General features: G+C 38.6%; 1 protein-coding gene across 4 annotated transcripts in view; it reads left to right on the top strand.

The window, feature by feature from the left end:
* The window catches only part of LOC121293411 (tubby-related protein 3-like), a 142,040-nt gene that overhangs the window by 52,166 nt on the left and 70,523 nt on the right, over positions 1-19,351 (top strand). For 3 of the 4 annotated variants that reach the window (XM_041216472.1, XM_041216474.1, XM_041216471.1), the window contains one exon: positions 16,794-16,956. In XM_041216472.1, coding sequence (XP_041072406.1) covers positions 16,794-16,956 — 163 coding nt within the window. Of the gene's footprint in view, positions 1-1,265; positions 1,391-16,793; positions 16,957-19,351 lie in introns of those variants that run through there. The other variant, XM_041216473.1, reaches the window with a different exon arrangement.

Below are 19,351 nucleotides of genomic sequence, written 5' to 3'. Positions count from 1 at the left end.
AACATTGTTTTAATGATTGCAAAGTGTAAATACAAGATAAACCAATTCATCTAAAAGCACTAACTTTAAATCTCAAATCCACTTAAAAATTAAAATAGTTAAGATATCCAAACAAATAACAAACTAGTTTTATACTTACAATTCAAGTATAAAGCATTGCTTTTGCTGTCCTTACCTCAGTTTATTGGGAGATCTGATAAGACCTCGACCCTATAACTGCAGTGACCTGACTTCCTCATGGATTTTGCAGATCTGGCCATTTGTTTACCCATGTTTCTAATATAAAGAAAATCTGTTGCTTTTAGAATAACGTACCATTGCCTGGCTTAATATGAAGCTTCTTTGCTTGAGTGAGAATTCTTGAAAATCAAAATGCAGCTGCATGCATTATCAGCTTAAGCTTGGCTCCCTGTCTGGAAGGGCCTGGCTCTCAAGGCCTCTGGTCTGTCTCTGTCTGGAAATAATGTGTATTTCTCACAGAAGACTTTTAGCTGTATTTTATTTGAGTTAAATTTTTAATCCTTTCATAGACTGAGTTGATTCTTTAACAATACCGTATTATCAGTTTTAAAAAGGTATACTCCATAAATTTAAATGGATTTACAGTTTGGATTTGCCCAGTAATCTCATTCCAACTTTTCCCTGTTGGCTGGAGCATTTTTAATTTGTTTAAATCCACTACAGCAATATATTTGTTTATAATCCTATAATGTGGCTCAATTTTGAAAGCAGTATTGTTTAATCATTTGATGGATCAAGGCCCGACAAGATCCCTGGCAGTATTGAAGAAAGAAACTAAGTGTCTTTCACAATTCAAAAATACCACTTTATTTTGCTTAAATATTGCATAAAAATTGCTCGTACTTGGAAGGCAAATTGCTTAAGAGCTATTGCCTTCTAGAGAATTTCAATCTCACCTCCAGCTTTAAAACTGTGAAAATAAGGAAATCTTCATATTTGAAGGAGAGCCATGCTCTAATTTTCTGTGTTTCTGAAAGCAGAAACGTAATGCTGTATGCAAGGGAATGGGATGGGCTATGTGTTAAAAACCACCCCTTCTATTTCAAATGGAATGTTCCAGTTCTCATCCTTTCCTACTCAGTACTGAGGCTGATGTGGCTGGATGTGGAGGAAGACGAGCCCGTGTTAGGCAGTATTGCACTGCATTGACTGAACTATGCTTTTCCATACAATTGTGGTCTATGGAGTTAGTGGTGGTAGACAGGGGGCAGATGATAACCATGCACTGTCAGCCTATGTGACGCAAAACATGTAGAAACAACTATTCCTGCAGTAGAAATTTAAATGAATTTATTAATCTCGCTGAAAAGTGGTGGTGTTTAGCTTCTTTGTCACTGCTGTGTTTTGACGAAGGATGTCGCTTGAAAAGGTAAGCCATTCTATTTAAAACAGTTTCAAATTTATCTGGAGAATTAGCTCTCTCACCAGTGCACTGAGAACATACAGGGGGCCTTCCATAAAGCATTTGGTTCAGATTGATGAGGTGAAAGTTGAAGTTTGTTTTTTGTTTGTTTCAGATTGAATTTTGAAAGTTGTTTCTTTGGGTCAGTTGAAGTAACTGGTATGTTGTATCACAATCACACAGAAATCATGTTTATCAATTACAACAAAACAAAAAATAGCATAGCAAAGCAATCCCAAATGCAATGAAATTGTCCAAAAATGTCAATGGTATAAACTGAATGGCTGTTTATCACATTCACCTAATGATTAAGTAGTCAGTATTTGAAAGATTTTCACCAATACTTTTAAAAAAAAAACAGTACTGTGACATTCAGGATTTTGAAACATCCGGCACAAAGCGATATTGGAGTAACTATGAAATTTTTTAAGGCTGCGATTTTCTCTACTTTGGTTGCAAGTCTTTATGTTTGAATAGTGATTGTTGATAACATTACCAGAGGAATTGGCTTGGAGGAGTTCATGAGATTGACATGTGAGAGAGGGGAGATAGTCAAATGGATGAAGTAAATAACCTAAAGGGAGCTAATTTATCATTATCAGATAGCATCCATTGTGTTCCAATTTCACAATCTGCTCTGTGTCCATTATTTCATTCCTTAACATTTTCTAACAAAGTGACCAGTCACAATGATGATCTCATCAGTGCTTGTTATTTAAACAGTACTTTTAGAACTAAATAGACAGGAAAACATAATAGGATGTTCGTGTAAAAAGCTGTTAACTTGCTGATTTTAAGATGGAAACAATTACCAAAATATCCTCATTTTAATGATTTAGGCGAACCTGCATTAACAGAGACTGCTGGTTTGGACAGAGCATGTGCACTTAGCCCCAAAACTGGTAATAATTACAGACAGGTTTCACTTTAAAGTTTTATTCTGTCACAATGGTACACCATGAACAATCATTGAAAAATTGTAGAGACACCTGAAAGAATCTTGCAAAGTATGCCAGGCACACCTGCAGCACTAATGTTGGCAACCCTAATTCTGCCAACTCAACTTTTTTTGAACTAAGGACTGGTTTTAAACCAATGTGTGCAAGCCAAAGTGTGCTTCTGAAAGGCTGCCATCTAGCACAGTGCACCATATTATTATCAAAGTTAGCAAGAGAGAGACTGTGGATGTGTGAAGAATAAAACCTTTGAAACCAACACTACCGTGGTGATTTTGCATATTCGGTGTTTGCAGCTGGTTTTGCACATGTTGAGGGAGATGCACCTGCACCCAGCAATGTGAATATTCCTACTGGATATCAATGCAGAATCCAGAGCTGGTGATCCATTCTCTGCTAGATGGACTGATTACAGCAGTTTTCAAACCTTTTGTCGCCCAAATAGTTGTTTATTGAATGCATAATCTATTAATCTTTTCTAGTTAGATCCTCAGGATCTGCTTCAGTGCCAATACCCAAACTCCAGCATTGGCAATCTCTTTTTTTCTTATGGCAAATAGACTTTACATCATTGGTAGGTATAGCTTGTTTTAGATTAATCTGCAGAGATTGTAATGAGCAATTAAAATTCTAGAGGGTGGTTAGAAGTTGGAATGGTGTCACTCAACATTCCACATCAAGAACATAACTTCAAAAAAAAAACAACCTGAGACTGCAAATAAAATAGAGACAGTCTTCTCCACCTTTGATGACATGACAGGAAAGTAAATCTAAAGCTTGTATCATGACTCTGTACCTTGAGAGAGATGTTCAGTGATTCTTTTGAAGTATCCATGGGAACTTGTAGTTCAACAACTGCATCACGAATGAGATGTCCTGTTGTCAAGGAAACCATGCTACTTGCATGTGCATAGGTGACTAGTTTTATATTTTAAAAAAATTAATTGAAAATGGAGAAACCCTTGAAGAAATTATTTAAGCTGTACCCATGGCTTTTCAGATTCCACTAGTATAGTTAGTGAAGCTGCATATTTTGTGATTGTGGTCTCAAAAATATACAAAAGCTAAAGAGCATTTGGAGGCAGAGACAAAGAACTTGCAAGTAATTGCTTGCTGTGTAGCATCATCATTAACAGTGTTTGGTAAATCTGAAAGGAATTCTCTATGCTGTATATTTTAAAAACTAAACGAGAAGAATCCCTGCTTTGGGCACAATTGCGCACATTTTGAAGTGATTTTTTTCTCAATATTTCTGCTCAATCTTATCTACATATTGCTGAATGTAAAACCTGCTATGAACCAATGTAATCAAGCAGTGTTTTTAAAAAAATAAAACTTGCTTTCAAAAATATCTTCCTTTTTAAAAGTGGTACCTGGGTGCAGTTTGATTAATGCAGTTGAAACTGAGTTTAACTCAAAAATTAGAATTTTTAATCAGTGTCAGTCCATCACTTGATGTTGATTGGCTGAAAATGATTAAAAAAAAACCTTTGTTAAAATGGGATTCGGTTGTCAGATTTTAAAAAAATTACATTCCAAAGTTTTTAAAACATTCCATTAGTGCCCTTTTAGTGAAAATGCTTAATTTTTAGAGACTCCTCAAAGGCCTGCAAGCAAGTGCATATTGATTAATGAGGATGTGAGCAGTTTTGGGAAGGGCCTGATTTCTTGTGCAATGTTTTTAAAATTAGTGTAAAAACTACAGAAACTCGAGTTGTGCAGAATACAATTCATGCTTAAAATTTGACAATCTTTTGTGACATTTACATTGATTTCAGGCACATTGCACTGAGAAATCCATGCAAACAAGTGGAAACTCCAGCCCACTACATTTAATACTAATTCAGGCCACCAGACATTTGCCTCTGACATTTGCTGTTCAATTGCCTTTGTAAGGTATTCAATATGTAACTTGTGTCCTTAACCTGTGTTCCTGCTGTTAGCTGCACTTTCATTAATTTATCTCACCAAAAATTACATAGGAAATAAAGCATGGGAGGAGACGAATCAAAACATATTGCTAGGTTTTTGGAAAAGTAGGAACTTTAAGTGCCTAACTAGAAATATAATTCCCAAAATTGCTTCCCCTTTGCCCAGGGGCTGAAAAGATTCTGTCAACTGAAAGTTCCCTTTGCCTCTCCAGGCTTTGGTGGACCAAACTATCAACATGACCTAGCAGGGCCTTGAACCAGGAATCAAGGGTAGAAACAGGAGTGCAACTGCAAACCAGGCTCCTGGGCTTTGGGGCACCTATTGCTCCCAGCATCAGCCAGAAGGCGTTTGGACCAAAGAATCCAATTCTGCAGTAAGGTCACTTGCTTGTTCACCCCATTGCAGGTGCAGACCCTGCTGCAACTCTTGATGAAAGCCCTGGAAATTCTAGCAACAAAATGGGTGTGGAGACTCGATTTTACTGACCCTCCCACCCTTTCCCCTCTGTAGAATCTGAGAAATTAACGTTTCCCCAGACAACAGGAAGAATAATATTGGAACCTTCATGTAAGAGGGTAAGGTTCAGATTTCTGGAGCATTAATGCTGGATCTAGAGCAGTGTGAGGTGTACGATGGGATGACCCATACCTGAAAGGAATTGGGACCAACTTTCTGATGAGGTGGTTAACTATCACTAAATGAGACTATCTAGAATCTTGTGCAGGAAGCCAGAAATCAAGAGAGTACAGGCAGCAGCATGGAATATTAAAGAAGCTTTAGGTGTGTTAGGAATAAGATTATAGAAAAGCTGTAAGATGTAAGACAGGATAGTTTAAAACAAAGATGGGAAGAAGGCAAAAGGAGATATTGCCAAACTAAGAAAACCCAGGACTAAAAAAAGTATATTACTACACAAAGTATAATAAAATTGGGGAGTTAGGATAGTTTAAAATGGAAAATCACGACAGTACAATAACTAAAACATGGCTGCAGTGGAGTCCAATTAATTGTTCTTGGGAAGACTTTCAAAAGTAAAAGTAATATTAATTAAAGACAGCATAGCCAATCTTCCTTCCCTACTATTATCTGAAAGCAATTAGTGCTGAGTACTCTAAATACAATGTGCAACAGCAACCTTTCAAGTGTTTGCCATTGTCAGCAATTGCTGTAATGATACAGGCACACACTAGGAGCACTTTTGGCCATAGCAAAGTAATTCAGAGGAAGCTTTGAGTGTTGTTACCATAAAGGGGGCAAGAACAATGGAAGCTTCCAGAGAAAATTTTCAAAATAATTGTTTGCTGACATGATTTTATCAAAAACTAATACACCTTGAGGGAACCTGGCAGAGTGGATTGTCCTGCTTTTCCTTCTATTGAATTCTGCCAGGTTGCCACTCAGGCAGTTGAAAATTACCCATGATGTTTTAATTGTGGTCTAGTCAATAATTTGTATATGTTCAGCAATACCTCTTTGTTTTTGTACTCTATCTTATTTATTTAAATTATTTCATATGTACTTTTCAAACAACTTGATCAACTCTTCTCAGTTTTCAAGGTTTTTGTATTTCTGTTTCAAAATTGGTCTAATGTTTTGGGAATGTAACTGCAACCATGGATGATGGTGTAAAATGGACAATACAGAATTAGCCAATTACTCTGCCATTGACCTAATGAAAGGAAAATTGGGCCTGGTGCACAATAGGTAGCTAACTCAAAACTGTCCATTTATACTGTTGTCCAAAGTTAAACTTTTTCGCCACCCTATCCCGCCTCTGCTCCAAGTCTTTTAAAGTTTTGTCATTTGACGTATGCTTCCTCTTAATTTTTTCTCCTGATATTAAATCTTTATTTCTCAACATTAATTTTAATCTGATGTGTCTGTCAAGTTTACTAGTCCATGTCCCCCTGAAGTTGCTGACTGTTTTCTTCTCAGTACCTACTTTTGTCGTCTGCACATGTTGCTGTATTATATTTGGAGCATGGTCCCAACTCTAACCTTTGGGAAACACATCTTTCCAATTCAAAAAATTCCATTAAACTCTATTTTCAATTTTTTAATCAATTTCCTGTCCATTCTGCCACTTAAACTTAATGCTTAATTTGATTTTATTCACAAGCAACCTATGCAACATTTGTTAAATGCCTGTTGAAAATCCAAAAACAACATTCACTGTATTTCCTTTATCAATATACCCTTATTTCCCAAACGAGCATTTTATTTCTTCAAAGAACTCCACTTTGTCAGAAGCAATTTGCCTTTTACAAATTCATGCTGGTTGTCCTTAATTAACTAATGTCTTTCTAATGTTTAAATATTAAAATATTTAAATATTTTAAAAAATTCTAATTTTACCCACTATTATAAATATTGTTGATTTTAGCAGCAATTGAATTAAAATGGCTAACATACTTTGAGGAACAAATGGCTGATGTAGCACGGGTAGATAAAGTTACCCAAAGTAATACATGCAGCTTTCAGCATGGATTTCTGCTGACACAGGAAAATATACCCTTGAGTATTCAGACTGGGTTACATAAGAAAACAGTTAACCTGACATCTGTGATTTATAGCTAACCATAATATAAGCTAAAATGAAGAATGATGATAGATCAGGTTTTAACAATTGATTTTAATACTAAAGAGCTAACATAATTAACAGAAAGAAAGTTAGCGATAGGTGGGTGGAATGCTTAACTGAGACTTTAAGAGTGAAAGGGTTAAAGTCAGAATTGAAGTCTTGTCCTGGAGGATGGCTTCAGCTGTGGCCTAATGAAAATAAACTTAAAGGGAATGAGAGATGAGGCCTGCTATCGGTGTCTCTCTCACTCTCTCTCTCTCTGTCTGTCTATACCATTTTTCAAAAAACAAAATACCATATGATACCTGTAACCAGAAGTAGATGTGTTATGGAAGGAGTATAAAGTTTTGTGTACTCCAGCGGCCTGTTAGGTGCAGTGGGAACTGAAGCCAAACATCAACCAACATTAAGTTTTTTTTTACCTGTTAACACTTTACCTTTTTCATTTCCCACACCAGTACTGAAACATTCACATTTGAATGAATAATTTTGTAATTTTAAGAAACTCCTCTACATAATTTTCTTTACATTTATTTTACATGGAAAGCTGATAAATACCACCACCCAAAAAAAACTTCCATTTGCTGTATGGAAGAGGACAAACATGGTTGAATTGGTTTAGGATGCATGTGTCCTTTAACTGGTTACTGATTTTTATGAGACCTTAGGCTCAATGCCAGCCTTGATTCAATGGTAGCACAGTTAGAAGGTTCTGGGTTCGTGTGCCACTTCAAGCATGCAATCTCGGCTGACACTCCAGTGTAGTGCCGAGGAACTCCTATCAGCAGGATTATTCTCAAAGGTAACTTTTTTAGGTGAGATATTAAACTGAGGCCCTGTCTGCACATCCACCCAATTTAAGCCAGTGAGCAAGTGTGATGCAGGTAGAAGAATTCTGGCAACCTGATCCTATTGGATGTCACTATTATGCTGCTTGCAATTGAGGAACAGGTAGTTGCAAAGTTTTACATTCTAGTATGGTGGTGAATTACTTTAATAATCCATATTTCTTGATAGCATTATGATTTTTGCATTCCTGGTCTGTGGATCATTGATGATCAGTTCCAAAATGAGCACTAGTTTATTGTTGTTCTTATTGGTTTGTTTCCATTAAATCAAATTAAAGTAAACTTTGTCTTATTCGGCACTCTACCAACTGGAATTTTCTACTAACCGAAATTTTCTACTAACAAGCATTTCTGATATTCCCCTAATACAAATCATCACTTTACAAACCAGAAGCAATTATGAAGTTATCCAGAGCCCATAGCCATATACTGTGTTATTTTATACTTAAGTTTATGTTTTAATGTGCTGTTGGAGATTAGAAGTAATGAGTACTGTTCTTTACTCCTTGAGTAATTTCCAGTGTAGTGCCTTGTAGCATTTTAGTTCATGCTACAAGTATTGTGCTGTATTCCATTGGTAAATGGAACTCTCCGTTAACCGTTCTGCTCATGTGCCAAATATTAAAGATCTTACTGTTTAAGCTGCACTATATTAAAGTGGACAAATTTTATTTGACATTCATTCTCTCAAAATGAATAGGAAGTTATTATAATGGATAGATTCTGTAGTCCTGCCTAGTTAATTATTATTTTGACAGGGAAAAAAATGGGACTATGAAGCCGATGGACAAAATCATTTGCACCAGAAGCTTAGCAACAGGTCTTGCCAACCTTTACAATGAAAGTCCCTTAATTTGAAAAGTCTACTGTGCAAGAAAAGCTTGGACTGTAGCATAGTAAAAGCAAAATACCATGGAGGCTGGAAATCTGAAATAAAATCAGAAGATGCTGGAAAAACTCAGCAGGTCTGGGAGCACCTGGAGAGGGAAACAGAGTTAACATTTCAAGTCCAATATGACTCTTCTTTGGAACTGAGTTCTTAAGTAGAGTCACATTGGACTGTAGCATGTTTGGCTAGGGAGCGTAAACTCTTGAGGTAGCAGCTCTTAAAGGCTTGCAGCTTGCCATTAAAAGGGAAATTTGTGGTAGGAGTATATACGCATATGGACCATATTGGTCCCTTTTGATTCTGTGGAGAGAGAGAGAGAGATATGCTACTACAAATAATGTGTGGTAGGAGGTTGACCGTCTTTGGGACTGAGGGCCACTTGCCAGGAAAAGTGCTGTTGGATGTTGTATGGAGGAGAGGATGTTTGCTGAGTCAATAGTCATTCAGTTCCCTTATATGGTGCCAGACTATATAAAGTACTAGACTATAAATAAGGAAGTGCCCTTTTTAGAGTTAGGCGAAGGCGAGCCTATCTCTTTTTTAGCACATATTTCACAAGAACACAACAGATAGGAGCAGGAGTAGACCATATGGCCTGTTGAGCCTACTCCACTGAAGTTTTTCCTCAACTCAGTCTTCACAGAATCACATAATTGTTATGGAGCAGAAGGAGGCCATTTGGCCCATCGTATCCGCACCGGCTCTCCAACGATCATCCCCTTATCCTGGGATAATACCCCCATGTTTTAGATTCCCCAGTCAACCTCTGTGTCTACCCTGTCAAGACCCTTCTAAACCTTGTATATTTCAGTGAAATTACCTATCATTGCCCAATTCCAAAAAATCGAGTCCAAATTGATTCATCCTTCATCATAGGACAACTCTCTCATCCCAACCTAGTGAACCTTCACTGTACTGCCTCTACTGCAAGTGTTTCCTTCCTTAAATATGGAAACCAAAACTGCACACCGTATTCCACGTGTGGTTTCACCAAAGCCTTGTACAATTGTAGCAAGACTTCTTTATTCTTGTACTCCAGTCCCCTTGCGGTAAAGGCCAACACGCCATCTGTCTTTCTAATTGCTTGCGTTACCTGCATGCTAACATTCTGTTCCTTATACTCTCCAATTCTCTCTGAAGATCAAAGTTTAGATGTTTCAAGCAAAAAAATTCTGCTTTTGTATTCTTAAGAGTGAATAACCTCAGACTTCCCTACATCATACCCCATTCACCTCTCATTACCTACTCACATAACCTGCCTGTATCTCTTTGCAGCCTCTCTGTGCCCTCCTCACAGCCTACTTTCCACTTAGCTTTGTATCATCAGCAAACTTTAATGTCTGTCTCTTCATCTAAGATGTTAATATAGATTGTAAGTTGCTGAGGCATTAGCACTGATCTTTCTGGCACTCTATTAATCACAGCCTGCCAACTTGAAAATGACCCATTTATGTCTACTCTTTGCTCCCTGCCCATTATCTGTTTCTTGTTGATGGGTGGTGGGGGAGGGGGGGGATCAAGAAGTATTGTCAAACCTAAACTTAGAACTGTACAACCATTGTCCTTCAGGCAGACTTTTCCATTGTCTGTCGCACACTTTCTTTGAAGGTGCAAGTGGCAGCAAGGACTAGTAAAAAGATATTTGAACTAAGATACTCCTCAGTTGTAAAGAAGTTTCTCAGAGGTAAGCAGCCCCTTGTGCAGAGGATAGCCATGTTTTGCTGAGAGACACCTACCCAGTGTTGTTTCTTCAAATAAAGCGTGAACATCATGGCATTAGGCACGATGAAGGTATTATAGCTGTTTTCTTGATAATGATCACTGAAAATAATTAACGTTTCGGTTAAATATAAATTGCCCCTTTCTATTACTTCCATACACAAAAGAGACTACTGTTATTACTCCCTGTTCCTTAAATAATTCCTCCCACTATTCCCAGACCCAAAGATTCCTCCTCCCTAATGCTCCTACATCCAGCATCTCAGCTGTTTTCCAACATCACCTTTCTCCAACAGGACCAGCACTTTATTGCATTGTGACCTGAAATATCTTTCTTCCAGGACCAGTACAACCACTAGGCAAGCCAGGCTGCAGCTTAGTGCGGCAAAATTTAGGGGGGCGGTGGGTGGGGAACAGCAAAAAACTGAATAAATTATTCATGAAACTCAGGGATGAGAAATTTCCACTAAATAATACATTGGGGTTTCGGAAATCCACCATTGGCATCTTCCTTTCTGGCCTTCAGGCCCGAAAGACCAGCTTTAAAAAAAAATGGAATTGTTAGTTTCACTGGTCGTTATTGTGCGTAGGAACTGCTGGTAACGACCTTCGGGCAGCTTCTTTGTTTCCCTGCAGGCTTTTAAAAATATCAGAACTGTCAGGCCTTCCCTGACCTCAGCAACTGTCAGTGTTTTTAAAAAGAAACCCATTAACTATCAGTAAAACTGACAGTTTCTGAGAGTGGAAACTGATTGTAGAGCAGTGATTGGAGGAGCAGCAGTGTGGGGAAGACAGAGCTATCCCTCCAATCACAGATTCTGTCTCTCCCATGCTGACTGCTCCAGCTCCAGCTCCTCCAATCACAGGTTCCCTCTCTCCTGATCTTGCTGCTTCTCCAGAGAAATTATCTATTGGAGGAGCATCAGGGGTGGGAGGGAAGGGACCTGTCATTTGAGGTTGATGAGCATTTACTCTGGCTGATCCTGCTGTCGACATACAGGAGGCCTTCGCCGTCACCCATCACCGTCACCCATCACTTTGACCAGATGCTTTATGACCATTCCGACCCATTCGCCATCCTTCATAATGCTGAAGACAAGAAGCTGAATAAGAGAGAAAAGGAAGCAAGAGGTGGGCTGAAACTTAGAGTGGGGTAGGGTGAGTCTGTCCCAGGCTGGCCTGGGGTGGGGTGGGAGCCTGTACCAGGTCGGCTGTTGTTGTGGATGCGCAGGGCTCTCTGTGTTGAAGAGTGGGAAGCTGGCCTGGAATTGTCATGGCAACACCCTGGACCTTTCTCTAGGTTTGAGAGCACCCCATACCCAGTCTTTTGTACACTGGACTATGATGGGTCTAGTGATAATTAAATTGTAGGTGAGGGATAATATACTGTTGGGAAATATAGCTACCCTCATTCCTGTGATGTTGCAGCAAACTGAAACTTGCATGAATTGATTCTGGGCTGCTGCATATAATTATAATTGCAGAATGTTTATTCATACTAATACACAGTATTCATTTTTGAAAGTTAATTGGGATGGGGGGAGGGCACAAGGCTGAAGTTTCGTCTAAGATGCTTACTATCCTTACACAGGCCCTGTTTTCTTCTTATCTTGTGTGTTTCTGCCTTAGACAAAAGTAAGATGTAAAATTAAGTATATAACTAAACAAATATGTAATAACCTCTAGGGCATTGCAATACAAAGGAGATGAAGTTCTGCTTCAGCTGTACAGAACTTTCATCAGACACCATCTGAAGTAATATATTGACTTCAGTGAGAATAGATTGGCTTTGTGGTGGGGCACAGCTTTCAGATTCAAAAAAGCATTCAAGAAATGGTTAATGGGGTTTCTAGGCTTAACCATAAGGTATAGAATATAAAAGTCAAGCGATAATTTTCAATCCCTTATTTTGGATTTCAGTTATTCTGAAAAATTGTCATTTAAAAAATTGCATTTTGAGGTTTAAGTATAATACAGCCCCACCCTGTGGCCAGATCTTGTGAAGTGTGGTAAGTTACTAAGTTTGCATTATAAATGTGACCATAAGAATTTACAATGGAAAAAAATCAATGCATAAGTATGACAACAGTAAATATGCACAGATGTAATGTTTTTAATTAGTAATAGATTTACAATTATGTTAGTCTTGGCTCAGTGCTGACACATATGCCTCTTGGGTTAGATTATTGTGAGTTCAAGCCCTATTTCAGTGGCTGGAGCACCTAAACAGTGCTGCACTGCCAGAGGCAGCATCTTTTAGGAGAGGTATCTGCTCTCAGATGCACATAAGAGACCCTGTGGGAGTATTCAGAGAAGAGCAGGAAATTTTCCAGGTGTTTTGACCAATATTTATCCTTAAATCATCTTCACTAAATTAGTTGAATTGGACATTTATCAATTTTGCTGTTTGTAGGACTTTGCAGTGCAGGGTTAGCTAATACATTTTCCTACAATACATTTCAGAAGGGCTTCATTGTCAAGAGCTTTGGGACACCTTGAATGTAAAAGGTGGTATGTAAAAGCAAATTCTTTTTAACTGAAACTGCCTTAGTAAATACTTATGATGAAAATTCTGTATGTAAGCTGTTGTCTGTTATGATGTAGTTGCAGTTGGCCCACCACCATTGGGCGTGTCTCATGGCTGTCACGGCTCTCCTTTCTGCAGGTATCCAAGTATAGAGTTGACCCAGGGTTTTTATCTTGTTCCCATTCTGCGCAGCTACATTTTGAGTATGGGTAGCTGGATAGTGAACAAGGAAAGGAATCTAATGTCTTTTCTCATTTCTCCATGAAAACGCATGGAGTAGTTTCATTGACCCTATTGTAACTCTGCACAGACAGTGAACCGATCCTGATTTGTAAACCTCAGTTACTTTTTTATTCATTTATGTGATGTGGATGTTGCTGACAAGGCTGTCATTAATTGCCCAACCCTAATTGCTCTCGAGTTGGTGGTGAGCTACCTTCTTGAACCATTGCCGTCTGAGTGGTGAAGATACTCCCACAGTGCTCTAAGGTGGGACATTCCACGAGTTTGACCCAGTGGTGATGAAGAAAATGTGATATATTTCTAAGTCAGGATGGCGTGTGACTTAGAGGGCAACTTGGAGGTAGTGGTATTCACATGCATCTTTGTCCTTCTAGCGGTCATGGTAGTTGCCTTTGAAGTCTTGGTAAGCTGCTGCAGTAGATAATATATACTGCGACCATGCTGTACTGGTGATGAAGACAGTGCCAATTACCAGGCAGTTCTGCCATTGATTTTGTCGAGCTTTTTGTGTGTTGTTGTAGATGCATTTATCCAAGCAAGTGAAGGGTATTCTATCACATTCAAACTTGTGTCTTGTAGATGGTGGAAATCTTTGGGGAATATTTGACCGAGTGTGCCATCAAGGAGCCCCAGTAAAATTGAAATGGAGGGAAAGTGGGGGAAGGGTGTTTCTCCACTGGCTGGAATCATACCTAGCACAAAGGAAGATGGTTGTGATTGTCCAAGTCACACACCAACTTGACTTGGACATATATTGCTATTCCTTCACTAATGTTCTGACATTACTTGAGTGACTACACTTCAAAAGTACTTAGTTGGCTATACGGAGCTTTGGGATGTCCTCTGGTCATGAAAAATGCTATATAAATCCAAGTCTTTTTCTTTCCTTTTCTGTCAAAATCCTGGAGTTCCTTTCCCAGCACTGTGGGTGTACCTACATCACATGGACTTCAGCGGCTTAAGAGGTTGGCTCATCACCATCTGCTCAAAGGCAATGTCAGCGATGCCCACATCCCATGAATGACTAACAAAAAAAACAAATCAGGTGATGAGTCACACACCACAGAAAGCCCAGCTTCTGATCTGCTCTTGTAGCCGCAGTATTTATATGGTTCTTCCAATTAACTTTGATGTTGAGGGTGGGGCATTCAATGTTGGGAATTCCATTGAATGTCAAGGGAAGGTGGTTCAATTTTCTTTTGCTGGATATGGCCATTGCCTGACACTTGTGTGGCATGAATGTTGTCTGTTACTTATCAGCCTGGGCCTGAATGTTGTTCAGGTCTTGCTTACTTGTGGGAATGGACTGCTTCATTATCTGAGGAGTTGTGAATGGAACTGAATATGGTGCAATCATCAGTGCACATCCCCATTTCTGACCATTATGATGGAGGGAAAGTAATTGAAGCAGCTGAAGATTGTTGGGCATCGGACATACCCTGAGGAACTCCTGCAGCAATGTCCTGAGGCTGTGATGATTGTCCACCAACAAAAAAATCATCTTCCTCTGTGCTACATATGACTCCAGTGTTAACTGTATATAAGAACATAAGAAATAGGAGCAGGAGAAGACCATATGGTCTGTTGAGCCTGCTCTGCCATTCAATATGGCTGATGTTGGTTTTCAGCTCTACTCCTCATATCCCTTGATTCCCTGAGACCAAAATTCTGTCTATCTCAGTCTTAAATATATTCAACGGTAGAACATCCACAATCCCCTGGGATAGAGAATTCCAAAGATTCATAACCCTTTGAGTGAAGACATTTCCCCTCATCTTAGTCCTAAATGATCAAGGGAAACAACATCTCAGTATCTACTTTATCAAACTCCTTCATAATTTTGATTGTTTCAAGGAGATCACCTCTCATTCTTCTAAACTGCAAAGAATATATGTGCAGTTTACTCAGTTTCTCATGGTAGGACAATCTCTCATCCCAAGAACCAATCTAGTGAACCTTCACTGTTCTGCCCCTAATCCATGTATATTCCTCCATAATATGGAGACCAAAACTGCGCATAGTATTTCAGGTGTGATCTCACCAAAGCCCCATACAAGTGCAGCAAGACTTCTTTATGCTTGTACTCCAATCCCCTTGCAACAAAGGCCAAATGCTATTGCTTGCTGTACCTGCATGCTAACTATTTTTGTTCCTTGTAGAATACACCCAAGTCTCTCTGCACATCAACGTTTACAAGTTTCATGTTTTTTAAAAACATTCTGCTTTTCTATTCTTCTGACCAAAATTAATAACCTCACACTTCCCCACATTATCTGCTACTTGCCACCTTGTTGCTCACTCATTTAATTGTGTTTAATTATATGCGAGTGTCAGGCATTTATTGGGATATCATTTGAAGAAATATGAAAATATATTTATTGAAACTGTTTTATGGTTGAGTTAGGAGCTGTATGCTTGTAATGTATCACTCTGTAAATAAATGTAAGCCTGAATAATGATTGATTCCAGTACCATCCTTCAACTGGTTTCTGGAGTAGAACATCCATTCAGTGGAGAGCTTTGCTCTAGATACCTATTGCTTAAATTTTACTAGAATTCCTTGGTGTCACATTCAGTCAAATGCTACATTGATGTCAAGGGCAGTCATTTTTCACCTCTCCTCTGGAATTCGGCTCTTCTGTCCATGTTTGGACCAAGGCTAGTTTTGACAGAATACAAACTGAGCATTGGTGAGGTGAGTTAAGTGCCACTTAATAGTACTGTCAATGACACCTATCACTTCACTGATGTTTGAGAGTAGATTGATGAGGCAGTAATTGGCCACATTGAATTTGCCCTGCTTTTTTGTGTATAGCTTTATACCTGGGCAATATTCTGCTTAGTTGGGTAGATGCCAGTATCATAGTTGCACTGAAACAATTTGGCTAGATGTGCTGCTAGTTCTGGAACACAAGTTTTCAACAATATAGCTGGGATGTTGTTGAAGTCCTTAGCCTTTCAATATGCTCAGCCTTTTCTTGATACCAGTTGGAGTGAATCAAATTGGTTGAAATAACTTGCTACATAACAATGTCATTTTGGGAACTCTGACTACCTTCTTTACTGGGAAATAAGTATTAATTTGCCTATCCAAAGATGCCCTCAGGGAAGATTCCAGGATGATCCTTGGTGAAGAGAAAGTTGAGAGGAGATTTAAAAGAGATGTTCAAAATCATGAGGGGTTTAGACAGAGTAGATAGGGTGAAACTATTCCCATTTGTGGAAGGGCTAAGAACTAAAGGACACTGGTTCTTTTGCAGTTTGCTTTATCAGTGGTGAGATGAGGAAAAACTTTTATGCAGCGAGTGGTTAGGATCTGCAATGCACTGCCTAAGAATGCGGTAGAGGTAAATTCAGTCGTGGCTTTCAGAAGTGAATTGGGTAAGCACCTAAACAAGGAAAATTTGCAGGCTACAGGGAAACAGTGGGGAAATGGTCTTTGCTGAGTTGCTCTTGCAGAGAGCCAGCACAGTACGACAGGTCAAATGGCAGCCTTCTGTGCTGTAACCATTTGATGATTTTAGGAATGAAAATCTCCAAAGCTGATTGCTGGGGCAGTAATCAAGATTCTGTTTCTGTTCCCTAAGGTATATTGATTTTATTTAAAGAACTTTCCCCCCTCCTTAAGTTTACAAGCCTTACTTCATAACAAATGCTTCAACTTTATTTCTCTAGCGTGCATTACTGGAACAGAAGCAGAGGAAGAAACGACAGGAACTTCTCATGGTTCAGCCTAACCTTGAAGCCAAGCCACGGAGGCTGAAGCCAAAGCGATGCGAGGAACAATCACCATTAGTAGAATCCCGCAACAACATCACCAGCAACAGAATGTTAGACGGTATGTCATGTGTGTTTTGAATAACCTCCTTCCTTATAGATCAAGTAGCCACTTGTTCACATTGCTGATGTGGACAGAAATAGTCTACATGAAAGGCACTATATAAATGCAAGTTGTTGTGGGTTTGTTCTTGTTGTGTACAATAGGTGAAATGTTTGCATTACTCAATTTAACATGATCAGTAACACAACCACACAAGTTTCATGCTGGCCAACTGAAAAGGGATCATTTACACTGGTGAGTATGTGCATCCATCTTAAAGTTTGCAGGACTAAAAGAAATTGATGTGGGGCTGGTTGTTGCACATTTAAGTGACTGTTGGAAAGTTTCAAAGTCATAACTGAACTAAAAGGTAAAAGTTGACCGGTTGTTAAATGTCGTTTTGATTTGTTGAAAATTCTAACAAAATCTCATTTAATCTTTATCGGGGACTGAGATCTAATTGAGGCTGCTGATAACTTCCGTATCCGTAAGGATTGAGGCCTCACGTAACATCGCTTGCTTCCAAGTTGGGTATTATTTTCTGGCAGGTTAACTGTTTGTTCTTTTGGATTATTAATCACTGATTTTGTGTCAATCTGGAAAAGCCTCTGTAAATTTGAAAAGAAGCTTTTTTTTTAAAAAAAAGAAAATGGGCTGATGGTATAGTGGCACTGGAGTAGCAGAGCAGTAATGTATGTATGTGGCATATTATTGGTACAATAAATTTGGCCATTAATGCAGTGTACTGGTTTGACAAAAAATTAGTGATGCAGCGTTGACATCTGTAGAATGGTCCTGCATTAAGTTCAGCACCCTGGGAGTGTAGCTTTATATTAACTGCCAATCATTAGTTTCTATCTTTGAGACAAAAAAAGACTTGCATTTATATTGCATCTTTCACAACCTCAGGATGTCCCAAAACCCTTTATAACCAATTAAGTATTGTTGAAGTGTAGTTACTGTTGTAACGTAGGAAAGGCAACAGCCAATTTGCTTGCAGCAACCTTCCACAGACAGCAATATAATAATGACCAGATTATCTGTTTTCTTTTCTATTGATGTCGATTACAGATAAATATCAGCGAGGGCACCTGGGAGAATTCCTTTGCTATTCTTCAGAATATTGTCATAGGATCTTTTACACCCACCTGAGAGGGCAGATAGGGCCTTTGTTTAACACCTCACCCAAAAGGTGGCACCTTTGACAATGAAATGCACCTTCAGTACTGTACTGGATTGACAACCTAGATTTTTGTGTTTGTGTCTGAATTTGAATATAAACTCTAAATCTTCTAAGAGGCGTGTCTGCTACCAACTGAGACACAGTTGACACTTGAGATGGTGCAAGTGGAATAAAATAGAAGTGTTTTTTATAGGCCCCTTCTTTGCATACTTTAGAAAGTGAACTTGAGAGATTTTGACCCAGGGAATGCAGGTACTAGTCTGAGGAGTAAGGGACTTTGCTTGCTGGGCCTCAGGCTGAATAGCCAGACATCATGCACTGTAATCTGGACAGCTCTCAAGTGAAGATTTTGTGACTGAGGTGAAAGGCGAAAAAGATATTGATGAATTATGATGTAATGTGATAAGGTTATTGATGAACTATGATGTAATGTGATTCAGTAATGCTGTTTATTTTATATCAGAATAAGGCAAAATATATTGTGCATTTAGGATGGCTTGCAATTCTAATGAAGGAATAAAATGTTACTGTACCAATATTGGATATGACACTGAAATGGGAACTCATGATGTGTTGTCATTTATGTTCCTCAGCTGCTTCAGAAGTTGCTTTTATGTAGAACTGTCTATTTTAGATTTCATCCTAGATTCAGAGGGATGTAATTAGGCGTAACAGTAACTGCCCTTTAGCTCTTAAATAATTTATACTTTTTAAGAAGTGTGATGGAAGTTTTTTTAGAATTATGAAAACAGTGCTGTGTGAACCAGTTGTTAACAGCTTTTGTGACTGACCATCCCACTGCTAAATTGTGGAATGAACATGGCAGCAGCAAATAAGCATTCATGTACATGATGCAGATCCTAGTTTGTGAATGTTCTTGATGCTCTTGCTCACCTTATGATGTAAGACAGGAGGCAATATCTTGTGCATAACATAGCATTAACAACAGTGTTGAAAAATAAATGGAATCTAGTTCATGATGTCTGTCAACAATGATCCTCTAATTTCAGCTTTATTGATGCTTTGTAGTTTCAAGCTGGGGGTTGAGGCAGTAAAGGATAATGTTTGTGAAGTTGAGTCTCGGGACATGATTTTAAGAACATAAGCAATTTTTGCAATGCTTTTGGCTAGTACAGTACCAGATACAGGAGTGCTTTATAATACGATACTGAGGAAAAAAGAAATTATTCCTTTCTCAAACTGTTTTTCCTATCTTGTACATAGTAGACA

The sequence above is a fragment of the Carcharodon carcharias genome, chromosome 21 (genome assembly GCF_017639515.1).
Source record: "Carcharodon carcharias isolate sCarCar2 chromosome 21, sCarCar2.pri, whole genome shotgun sequence".
Taxonomy (NCBI): Eukaryota; Metazoa; Chordata; class Chondrichthyes; order Lamniformes; family Lamnidae; genus Carcharodon; species Carcharodon carcharias.
Note: the sequence above shows the minus strand (reverse complement) of the source record. Positions and strands in the feature narration are given on the sequence as shown.